The 12,949-nt window shown below is 39.1% G+C and overlaps 1 protein-coding gene across 10 annotated transcripts in view; it reads right to left on the bottom strand.

Annotated features, from left to right (window-relative positions):
* DGKB (diacylglycerol kinase beta) overlaps positions 1-12,949 on the bottom strand; it is a 521,988-nt gene that overhangs the window by 98,656 nt on the left and 410,383 nt on the right. For all 10 annotated transcript variants that reach the window (XM_048838274.2, XM_048838272.2, XM_075125825.1 and 7 more), the window contains 2 exons: positions 6,975-7,065; positions 656-851 (listed from right to left, as the gene is read on the bottom strand). In XM_048838274.2, the coding sequence (XP_048694231.2) occupies positions 656-851; positions 6,975-7,065 (287 nt within the window). The remainder of the gene's footprint in view (positions 1-655; positions 852-6,974; positions 7,066-12,949) is intronic.

Raw genomic sequence — 12,949 nt, 5'->3', positions numbered from 1 at the left:
AAAAATTGGAGAAAAACTGATTTAAACTTCTTAACTTGTAATATTTAATGTTGTGTTACAATGAATGCCGTCCAGCTCCCACCAAGTAAAATGGACACTTATTTACTACGATTGTCAGAAATAACTTTTAATAATGAAATCTTAGGACTGAATCCTGAGATCTCTATAAAAATGAGTAATGACTAAATAGAAGGGAAAGCTGGCAGGCAAGCTGGCAGTGCAGATAGGATCCAGGTATGGTAGCAGATCCTCATTATTACCATGATGAGACAAGCTCCATGGCTATGGAGGACAAATTCTGTCAGAATAGGGGCATGTCTGTCCCTGAAACCAAATTGTATGTAGAGTGTTATTCATGAGTAGCTTTTATCTGGCTTCTGTAGCATTAAGCACTTTTTCTACAGAATAGAACAGCAGTGCTCCATGTTGTTGTTTAGTCTGCTTCACATGTGACGTCCTATCTAGGTTTGTACACAGATCGCAATTATCAGTGTAGATGTGTTTATGCCAGTGCACTGCTGCAGCATTTTGTGTTTGTGTGTGTGTTTCGTTTTTTTAAGCCACACTTAGTTTCGATAAGGAGGAATATAGCATTATAGTTTTATAAGTTATTTGACTGTCTAGAACCAGCTACTCATTTTAATCTGAAGATTACCTTGACATGCAACCTTCAATTCCTTAGCATCTGTGACAGTGGTTCTTTTATCCAACCTCTTCTTTTCAGTTCGACGATGGCTACGTCTTTTCTTCGTCTCTCCCCAAAGATTTGATCCACCGTGCATGCTTGGAATGTTCAGAATGGCAATTCCTTCCAGAGAAATATTGATTAAGTCTAGCTGAATTCCATCACACTGATTAGCAAAGGAAACAAAGAAATAAAGAGAGAAAGCAGTAAGACAGAAAGAGAAATCAGAATGTTCTACCTACCAGTTTTTTTTCCTTCATCATTCCTCCTACTGTCAAATACATACTCCTGTTTAATACTAAAATATATATATCATACCTGGAAAGGAACTATGAGCTGGGAAGAAGAGTACAAGGTCCTGGTTCAGAAGGCGGAATGTGGATATGATTACTATTCATCCCCAGGTTGCTTGCTTAAACATGGAACTATTTGGCAATGAAAGGTTGTTATCTGATGGTTATGCATTGACTGATGTGAAATGTGTTCATGATCTCACTACAGCTCTTATTGGACAAATATCCATATGGCAAAAACTACCTTCACAATAATCTGTCTGTGCCAGAGAAACACTTTTTCTATTTTAGGGTTTTATACTGCTGCCCAGCACCATAGTATCTGAGCACTTTCCATGTAAGATCAGTAGCAACAGTGGAAGTCCCTGCGTAGACTTCATGGAGTTTCTGACACCTCCACTGCTGGTAATCAAAACCCTTTTCTGAACATTAATTTACTTTTAAAATTTAAATTAACCTTTAGAGCAATGTTTCTGAAACTGGGGTCTGCGGGCCCACCTGATCAACTCTTCCCTTTTCCTCCCTCACCTCCTCCCCATCCGTCCCAGCGCCTTCTGCATGCCAGGGAACAGCTGTTCAGCAGCATGCAGGAAGTGCTGGGAGGGAAGGGGAGTAGCTGGGATGGGGTGGAAAGAGGCAGGGAAGAGGAGGGACAGGGGTGGAGTGGGAAGAGGTGGGGTAAGGCCTTCAGAAAGTGGGGTGGGGTGAGGGCCTGGGGCTGAGTGGGGGAAGACTTGGGGGGTCCCCAAATTTTTAAAATCAAAATGGGGGTCTTTGGGTTGCTAAAGTTTGAGAACCGCTGTTCTAGAGGACTTAAATTTATCACCACATCTGACAGACGAATAGCACACACCTGCTTAGCACTATACAGCAGTCAAATCATTGGGTATGAGCCCATGTTGGAGATAAACCAAAGATCTTCTTGGCCAGGAGCAAAGTGCTACCAGTAGAGCCATAAGGAAACTTCTATTCTGCTTTAAAAATCAGTTTCTTCAATAATATAATAGCTTTCCTTGAAAGTGATATAAGGAGTCCCACTTTGGCTTCTTTGCTATCTCTTTAGGAAAGTTAGTGCTCATGACAGATGCCAGATGGAAAGTCCTAAACAGAAAACTCCCCCTATCCAGAGAACAGGAAACCTATTTAGAACAGGATTCACTACACACTGTCCTATTTACATTTCCTAAAGATGAGGTACATTGAGGGGTGTGAAGATAATTTAGTTTCTGTGCTCATTCAGTCCTTGGCCTCTCAGCCGAGACTTCCAATACACATACAATGTAGTGCTGGTTTTCCAATACAGACACATATTCCCTTAGGAACCAGACCGAGACCACTAACCCATTCCATCTACAGCAAGGAACTGAACAGCAATCGGATAGAAAACAACCAACTTTTGGTTACTACAACTTGGATTATATTTGCACCCATTACCAGGGCAAAGGCTTCATATCCATTTATTAATTCATTGAGTCATCCAAAGTCCCCAGGATCCACATTCCCATATTGGCTGAAGTTATTTGCACACTAGCCTCATGCCTCACAACACATCCTGGCATAACCACATGCTTTATTATATATTGGATGAATATGTTAGGTCCTGGTTCTGTAATTTACAGTATGCTAGGGGATGCCTGCACTTTCATCAAGCCCTTTCAGTGGGGTTCTGCATAGCTACAGGGACCCACTTCTACATTTTAAATGCAGGATTATGGCCTGAATTTGGAATGCCAATATATAATTACCAGGAAGAAATCTAGAAAAAAAATATATGGTTCAGTGAGAGTTCATTGACATCTGGTAGCTCACTGCTCTACAGGCCACTGTCATTTTCTTTCTCTGCTTAACATTAAGCCTTTATTAAGGCTTTTACCAAGAAAAAGAACCCGCTACATATAATTATGATCATCCCTGCCCCAATTGTTCACTTATCCTGTAACTCACCCAAAGCACAAAACCAAACCATACTTAGCGTATACCCCTCTGTCTCTTTCAAATGCTTTTAACAATATTACAAATCTAGAGAAGAGACAAGAGCAATCACAATAGAAAGGCTTCCTTTCTATATTTTCTCACACAAAATTAAAAAGTTTAAAGCCACGTAAAATATTCAGTGAGGGAAGCTGGTAAGATGCAATGACGTCTTGAAATGACTTGGCAGTTGTGGAAACAAGTATAACAGAAATGGCACATTTTTATTGACTTTCAAAAAAAGGTGATGAGTGTCTTCAGTGTCATTTTGGAAGAAAACTCATGGTTTTTCTATATTTTATATGTATTAAAGATAAAGATTTATTTTACTAAAAAATTCTGCTCATGTGTATACTTACTTACTGCTACACATTCTAGATAAACAGATATTAATTTCATAATTAAAAGTAATCTTGTGTAAATACCCTGCAGGCCTCAATGAATCAAACACATACTGTGTGTCAGGCCTCCCACTGTCTTCAAGTGGAATGTACTGGCTGGATAATTAGATAGTACATATTTTTTAACCTTATTTGCATGCATATTATATCTTTTGCACACTGACAAGCAGCAGTAACAACAAAAGTCAGATTACCACAGGGAATTCCCACAAAGAAGTCTTCATTCCTTATAATTTGCAGCCTAAATTAAAATAATTTGATCTTTGACAAGGATGAAATGTCAAGCAGAAGGGGGTCCTCTACAAGCCACGGCCTGTGGCTTCTGAAATCTGCCTAATTTATGTCAGTCACTTCTTAATACATATTTAAGTATTACACGAAAAAGATGATAAATATGCAATCTGACACCTTTGGTATTTCCCTGCTGTTAATTTATAAAGGTCTGGCGTCCCCCAAACCGACTGGAATTATTTAAATAAAAGAAGAATTGTAAAATAAGATGGTGCAGGGGCCTCACTTCCATTTTCACTCAATATTGAACACAGCAGGTAGTACACGAAGACAATTATTTGACTAGGCCTCAGAATCCCACTGTGATGAGTTACTTTTGGAATTAGTAAAGAAGGATTTCTTTTGTTCATACACAGAGAAGGAGTTTGCTCTATAGGTAGCTTTTTGTTGCCCTAATACATTCATATTCTAAAGTAACAGATCACATTTGTATTCTGTTCCTATTTTTTCTGTTTCATATAATGTAAAGGTATTGTTAATATAACAGCATGCTTTTTAGATGTATATCTTGTCTAGATCAACTAGAAAATAGTAGTTTTTTTCTGGTTCCTTTTGGGTCCATTCTTGGATGCAGTCCAATTTTCTGTGTTAGCTTTTCTATTACATTCATTAGCCTGGAACATTTTAGATCTGTCTTAGAGTGAAGCTATCAAGTGTGATTTAGTTTACTGAAAAGAACTGAGAATGAAGGCTATAGAATCTGAATAAGTGCAATACTGTGCCACACCATACTGTCACTTAATCTTGCTCATTTTTATATAAAAAGGTATTTATGGAGGAGAAGCTGATAGCCCAGGACACACTATAAAGGTTTAAGTCTAATTTTGGTAACGACTCAAATTACAAAGGAAAGAAAACTAATTTTACAGATTGCCATTTTCCTCCATAAAATTGCTTTCCTTCTCATTTAGAAGACTTGTCTTTTGGGGCCCCGATTCAGAAAAGTATTCCTATTCAGGACAGCGCTTGAACATGTGCTGTTTTCCTGAACTACTTACTTTTCCTGTCACCTTCACATGGATTTTCATGTACAAATTTGAGGTTTAAAATGTACTATTCATCTTGTACAGAAAAGAAAGTACAGGACTTAAGAAATCAGAGTGCAAATTAGGAAGGCCAGGCTTAATTAAGTTAGAAACCAAATATAAGGATGAACTAATATTTGCCTGTAAAATGCCTGATTACATTCTCCCAGCTCAGAAATACACATCCTTAATCTTCGTGGGCTTTGTTCACGCAACATTTGGCTCTGTAGCAAATGCACTCTTTGTGTGTTTTATTCACAAAGTGAAATGTGGTATTATTCATCAAGGTCTCATTTGCAGTGAGATCCTTGAGCAAAGGGCAGCAGGTAACAAACCAGATGAAAACACATTGTAACATAAATGCTTATAATATAAGAACAAAACAGAAGAAAATACAAATACACGGTTAGGTATTATTAGTGTAAGAGAAACCTATTTTTCAAGGTAATAGCTGTGCATAATTTATTCCCACTACCCAATTTTAAGGAGTCCATTTCTATTTGATTTGCTCAGGTACCTCTCTTGAGCATTAATGATATTAACCATCATGCAGTAAGTGAATAAAAACAAGCACACACAATATAATGAAACTCTAATGTCTTGAATTTAATAATAATAATTTAAAGACTCCAATTTACCACCATTTTGAGACTGGATGGAAATTCATTTAACTTTGAATATGTGGGATGTAAAAATATATGATCACCTATATAGCTTCTGTGTTTAAGGAGATCAACTCTTACTAGGCACAGAGCTCATGTAATGGCTGGGTGGAAAGTTGTTCATTGGACAAAAACCTGCTCCTGTGCTTTATATTCTGCTAAATTACAGTATATCTGAGATTTAGATACCAAGACCCACATTTAAAAATCAAACCTGCCAGTCAGTTCCCCAAATATTTAGGAAAATGTTTCTCAAGTTAATTGTATTTAGAACTGAATATGAAGCACTTCCTTAAAAATCAAAATTAGGTATAAAATATCCGCTTCAAGAGCAAGATATAAATACTCCTAATTTCAGGAGAAATGGCAATTTGGCAGTAACATCCAATTTATTTTTCTGAAGCAAAAAAACTTTCACAAGCAAAAAATCTGCCTTTCAACCTAACAACAAACTAAGCAAGTCCCAGGCCTCGTAAGCCTCAGAAATTCAGTCTTAATCTTTGGTGGTGTCCTGTAGACATTTGCTACAGTGATGGAAAGGACTTTACCATCACTGTAATAAATTTACCAAGAGGTGGTAACTAGATCAACAGAAATATTATTCTGTCAACCTAGTGGTATCTATACCAGGGCTGAGATCAGCTTAACTATGTGTCTCAGCGGTATGAAATTTCACACCCATGAGCACCATAGCTAGGTTGACCTAAGTTTTAGGTGTAGATAATGTCCTAGTATTCAAAGCCCATTCAAATCAAGTCAATGGGAGTCTTTCAATTCACTTCAGCAGGCTTTGGATCAGGCCCTAATAACCTTTCATTACACATTTTGGGCCCACACATCCTACCATCAGTGGCAAAACATCTCATTGACTTCGCAAAAAGCGAGTCTGGGCCCTTTGCCATTATTATCAGAATAGAAAAGGGGCTCAATCCTCTTGAGGAATGTTTGAATTATTATAACTTACATCCTCAGGTTTATATTTCTAATTATATTATATTTTTTCACCTTACTTTTGTAATGTGACTAACAGCCCCCATCAGTCACTTACACCATAGACTATCGAAACTCCCTGATCTAACATTTTTAATGCCTATTCTGTCCACATCTATCAAGGGTGCCTTTTCAGATAACCTTGGATGTATAATGGTAAGATGGCCCCTTGTGCAAAGAGGAAAAAGTAGTTAATGAAGGGGAATGATTAAAAAAAAATGTATTCTTTAACCTTTATCCAGGAAAGCAAGTACAATTTTAGTGAATTGAGTTTTAAAGGTTACAAAAACTTGGGACCTAGAAATAATAAGATTTTTTATTTTAATGCTGCAGCAATTCTCCCTCCCTCTGACAATCTTTCATTTTTCTATCTGACCCAGAGACAGTAACTTCCCTATTGATTTCTAATGTTATAGTTCCCCTCTTGCCCTCTTCTACTGTATTAAGACCTCACTAATCATCAAACTGAACTTTGTCCCACACCACAAATAGACTTGACAAAAATAATATTTTGGGATCTGAGGTCAAAACCTTGTGCATTCCTTTGTCTTATTGCATCTGGGCACTCTGCACTGCCCTCCCCACCCCACCACCCCCTGCATTCGAGTCAAACCAGAAACATTTTATAACGTAACATGCACTAATTAGTTCCTTACTTCTATTTCTACAGATTCGTGCAGCTTCTTGCAGGTGGCCGAGAAAGTTTCTGAAGTGCCAAATTCAAAATACCAAAATTTGTTCTTCATTCTGAAACAGGAAAAAAAAAAGGAGAAGAAGAAGAAGAAGCAGCTTATGCAATATCAATATCTGAACAAAAAAGTGATCATCCTGTCTCCCATCATAAGTAATGGCAAAGGCTTGGGAACGTGTGCCATCCCATTTGAAATAGATGAGCTCGTAATTTTCAAAGCTTAAATGTTGGTGTCAAGTTGTATGATATCCCCTAAAGCGATAACAGGAATGAGTGGAACTGACAGGTTCAAATGTTCCTTTGACTTTTCTATTTTAGTGACAATCAGAATTTTTTTTGTCACTTAACCAGTGACATGCCTCAGAAAATTTACTGATTCTTATTTCATGTCTTACACTCTGGTGGTTTAGAGTTCAAATCCCTATTCCACAGAATTCTAGCATATGGAAGTAGCGGAGATCCTCAGGATGAAACAGAGGTAAGACAAGAATTAAGTCTGTCCCAAGCCACTTGAGTGATTCTAGTTCATTATCACAAATAAGATATTGAAAGAAAATCAAAATTCCTGCCCTAATATCTCCTCAGATATTTTGCTGTTTGACAGCTGACACGTAAAATGGGGCATGGAATTTGCATTTTGAAGTTAATTACTGGATTCTAGGGTAAAATAAAAGCAGATGAAAATCTATATTGAAAATATACAGGATAGCATGAAACCTGTGGGGACATTACACCTGTGTAGCCTCCCAAATGTATAATGAAGCTCGCACTTCTATTTTAATAGTTTTATTGTACAGTGTTAAATATAATCAGTACATCAGTAATACCACTTCATATAATTAAAAGCAGTTTTGTATAACCAGAGTGAAACTTTAATTATTCTGTGACAAAAAGAGAAACTATCCTTCTAAAAAAAAACCCAAAACCCAAGTTAGACTTCATTATTCACATTTAAGAATCAGACATGAATATAGTGCATTCAGCTGTAATTGTCATTCTTTGGTACAAACACAGTACACTGCACTTTGAACTAGAATTTGGCTAATCCTGCATCAGTGCAAAAGTCAGAAGGTGGATATAGATAGATCAAGTTATAAAATCTGCCAGCTATAGTGTTGCTCTCACCCGACCAGCTCGGTAGAAAGTGACAGCCAATTAAAGGCAATGTGGAGGGATACTACATTAGTTGTTATTCCCAGAAACCTGCTGATAAAAGCGTTAGACAGAATCCTGCCTGGTGCACCAGGGGAGTGACACAAGAGTGTCCCTACTAGAGTCTGGAATAGGGTGTAGAGATCTACTCCAAGATACCAAACTATAAGGAGAGCGAGCTGACATATTGCTGTAAAACAGTGTAACCTTTTTCAAAAAGGGCTTTTACACGGATGATTTGAAAGTCTTGGAAAACAATTTTCAGCACTGAACTCTACATTAAATGTCAATCTGCTCTGTCTGTGAGAACAGAGACATGCTTCACAGAGCAACTCTAACAAGCAGTATGAAACTATTTCAGGTGACAGTATTTTCAGAAATAGCTATATGGCTAGATTTTCAAAAGAGCCCCTATTTGGTACCCTTGATTGTAAGCACAAATGATAGATAATAATATCCTCAAAATAATACCTGTCTCTTACATAGCACTTTTTATCAGTGGCTCTCAAAACGCTTAACAATCTTTAATGTATTTCTCCTCACAACACCCCTGTGACGTAGGGATGCCTTTTGTGAGCCACAATGGGGACTTAGGTTGGTTTAACAATGTCACTCGGTTGTGGATTTTCCACACCCTTGAGCAACATAGCTGGGTTGATGTAATTTTCTAGTATAGAACAGCCTTTAGTTTCCCCACGTAGTCAAGCCCTTTCTCGCCTTTGTTCCTTGTAGCCTCGCGGCTGGTGAACACCCTTAAGAGACATAGCTATGCCAGCCTAATCTCTGGTGTAGACAACAATAGGTCAATGTATGAATTCTTCTGTCAATCTAGCTATCACCTCACAGGAAGATGGATTAACTACAGTGATGGGAGAACCTCTCTCGTCACTTTAGTGAGTGTCTACAATTGAAGTGCTCCTGTGGCACAGCTGAAGCGCTGCAGCTGTGCTGCTGGAGCATTTTAAGCATAGACATACCCTAGTACTGGAACATGGTGTGATAAGTGGGACCATCTTCTAAAACATGTTTGAAACAAGTTGGCTGCACAGCATGGGAAAGCTCGCACTGACATCACCTGTACTATTCTTGTACTGGAGATAAATCGCAGACTTTTGTCTCTAGTTCTCCCAAGCCAACACCTTGCACAAGAGCTACATTCACTTAATTAAAAAAGAAAAAAGCACAGAGCACTATTTTCATCCAAGAATCTAGTGAGTTTGCTTAAGCTGGCTATGCTACAGCTTTGCATTATTATCAGTTAATTAGAAACCCCCAATTGCTAAAATTATTTTATGTAACCTTTCTGATTAGGAAATTACAAGGCATATTATTGGGAAAATAGCCCTATATCTAAATATGGAAATAATACATGTTTTATTATACACCAGAAGAGCACATGCACTGCATCTCATTATGCAATCAGTCAAACAAAATGGATTAATACATTAATTGTGTTCATAAAAAGGGGTCAGCCAATGACAAAGTATATCTTCAAATTAAAAAAAAAATACAAAAACCCCATTCTCTGACCTAAAAAGTATTATACACAAGGCTATTAGCCTTGCCTATTATTAAGGTTGCCTAAGAATTCCCATTATAAGACCCTATTTTTAGTTGCTTACAACTTTGCCCAACTTTAACCATTTGGACTGAAATTTTCCATACTGGGTGTCTGCCTCAGGCTAGTATTGTTTTGTTTTGTTTTTTATTTCAGATAAAATGGTTCAGCTTCTGCCAGTGAGGCTTGGGACAAGACACATTTTACCCATGTTAAAAAATTCTGAAGACTTTCTCCTTGAAAAGCTATAGTATCTTTCTTTGGAGCAGGGGCTTCAAATTTGTCACAGCAGTTGTCTTTGTGGCAGGAATGTGTCTTTTGCCATCTCCATGAAAATCCACTCCAAATTTGACCAAGTTATAAGCATCTGAAAAATTGCAGTTTGCACATGCTCAGTAGAAATTGCTTACCTTTTCGCAGGTATACTCCCTGAAGATTCCACCTACACTGAGCCCAGGGCTGAACAGGACTTTTCTTGAAATTAAAGCTCTGGGATGCTGTGACCAACGCCAATCAAGGAACCTGAACTGAGAGGAGGGAGACTCTCTGTCATGAGCTCTCAGTGGTCCCTCTGCTGGGGCCAGGCAGTCTGAGGGAGGAATTTTTCTGATTCAAATGCAGAGGGAACAAGAGCTACTGAAGTGGAAGGTGGCAGAGTAAACAAGAACAAAGAGGGGGAGGAGGCGGGTCAGAAACTTGTCTATGTCTAGTTGGCAGCCGGTGTCAAGTGGAGTGCCCCAGGGGTCGGTCCTGGGGCCGGTTTTGTTCAATATCTTCATAAATGATCTGGAGGATGGTGTAGATTGCACTCTCAGCAAATTTGCGGATGATACTAAACTGGGAGGAGTGGTAGATACGCTGGAGGGGAGGGATAGGATACAGAAGGACCTAGACAAATTGGAGGATTGGGCCAAAAGAAATCTGATGAGGTTCAATAAGGATAAGTGCAGGGTCCTGCACTTAGGACAGAAGAATCCAATGCACCGCTACAGACTAGGGGCCGAATGGCTAGGCAGCAGTTCTGCGGAAAAGGACCTAGGGGTGACAGTGGATGAGAAGCTGGATATGAGTCAGCAGTGTGCCCTTGTTGCCAAGAAGGCCAATGGCATTTTGGGATGTATAAGTAGGGGCATAGCGAGCAGATCGAGGGACGTGATCGTTCCCCTCTATTCGACATTGGTGAGGCCTCAACTGGAGTACTGTGTCCAGTTTTGGGCCCCACACTACAAGAAGGATGTGGATAAATTGGAGAGAGTCCAGCGAAGGGCAACAAAAATGATTAGGGGTCTAGAACACATGAGTTATGAGGAGAGGCTGAGGGAGCTGGGATTGTTTAGTCTGCAGAAGAGAAGAATGAGGGGGGATTTGATAGCTGCTTTCAACTACCTGAAATGGGGTTCCAAAGAGGATGGCTCTAGACTGTTATCAATGGTAGCAGATGACAGAACGAGGAGAAATGGTCTCAAGTTGCAGTGGGGGAGGTTTAGATTGGATATTAGGAAAAACTTTTTCACTATGAGGGTGGTGAAACACTGGAATGCGTTACCTAGGGAGGTGGTAGAATCTCCTTCCTTAGAGGTTTTTAAGGTCAGGCTTGACAAAGCCCTGGCTGGGATGATTTAACTGGGAATTGGTCCTGCTTCGAGCAGGGGGTTGGACTAGAGGACCTTCTGGGGTCCCTTCCAACCCTGATATTCTATGATTCTATGAAACTTGTACTGGAAGGTAGCAGGGGGGAGAAGGAAATTGGGACTGGAAGTTGGCACATGAGGGAGACTGGGACCAGCTGGGTAAGGAGACTGGAAGCCAGAGGCAGAAATGGAGATTGGATGATGAGCTCCTGGGAGACCTGGACTGGTTGTGCAAGGAAACTGGAGCTTAGAACCTGAGGGGGCAGGCAGAGGAGGTGAGGGGAAGAGGAGACAGATCTGATGAAGAGCTGTTGTGTGTGAGGAGAAGTAGGGCTGGCTGGGCAATGAGACTAGAATAAAGAGCCAGAGATGTGAGGGAGACTGAGAATGAGACAGAGAGCCCGGCAAAGAGCAAGAGGATATGAAGTGGCAAATTTCCATAAACGAGACACCTACTTGAGAGAAGTAGAGCTATGGCGGAGAATTGTGGTGAAAAAGTGGAGGCCAGAGTGAGGGAAAGAGGTGAATATCAGTAAGAGATAAGAACTCCAAAATAAATGTAAAAAGAAAAGGAGTACTTGTGGCACCTTAGAGACTAACCAATTTATTTGAGCATAAGCTTTCGTGAGCTACAGCTCACTTCATAAATTGTTTAGTCTCTAAGGTGCCACAAGTACTCCTTTTCTTTTTGAAAATAAATGTACACAATTTATATCATATTACAGAGAGAAAACAAAGAAAAGGCTGAACCAGGGAAGTTAAAGAGGAGGGAAAAATTAACTGAAAAGACTGAAGAATGAAGAAAAATTAACTGAAAAGACTGAAGTATGAAGAATTTTTGTTTTGGTTTGGTTTGTCTTTAAGGTCTGAAAAGTGAGAGTAAAACATTAAAAATTAACATGGGAATATAGAAATTGCCATACTGCAGCAAACCAGTGATAATGTATCCCAATATTCTGTACTTAACAGCGTCCAGTACCAGAGGCTTCAGAGGAAAGTCCAAGAATCTCTCTAGTGGACAGTTACGGAATAATTTGACTATAAGAGAAGTTTTTCCCTAACTTCAGGCAGATAGTAATTCACTTCGACCATAAAGCATGAGGGAATATAAAAAGAGATTGTAAAAAACTACGGGCAATCTTTAATTTTATATTTTTTTGGAAAATTTGTTACCAAGTGATAATCTACGTGCGTATGCACCTCATGCAATTCCGCTGACTTATCAGAATTTGGCCTCTTACATCTCACTGTATTTTTATTTTATGATATCTATTGTGAACATTAACACCACCCATCCAGAAACTGTAGTGCTGGCCCCTAACCCAAAGAAGAAGAAAATTCTGAAACCTAAGCAGCTGCAAAACCTTCCATCCCCAAACGTGAAGGTTATGGGAAATGCCGAGGGCCTCAAACATCTGAATGTACTCAAGATTCTGCAAACGCTTTCCAGCTGCAGTTTAAGGTGTTGCAGGTTTGGGATCGGGCTACCCGAGTGACTGGATCTGATAAATTAAAATACATACATGGATAAATAAGTAATATAAAACCTACAGCTAACACTGTATGACACAACTATTGTGTTTTATATTTTTGGTAAAA

The sequence above is a fragment of the Caretta caretta genome, chromosome 2 (assembly GCF_965140235.1).
Source record: "Caretta caretta isolate rCarCar2 chromosome 2, rCarCar1.hap1, whole genome shotgun sequence".
NCBI classification, from domain to species: Eukaryota; Metazoa; Chordata; order Testudines; family Cheloniidae; genus Caretta; species Caretta caretta.
This window is presented reverse-complemented; position numbering and strand designations above follow the sequence as displayed.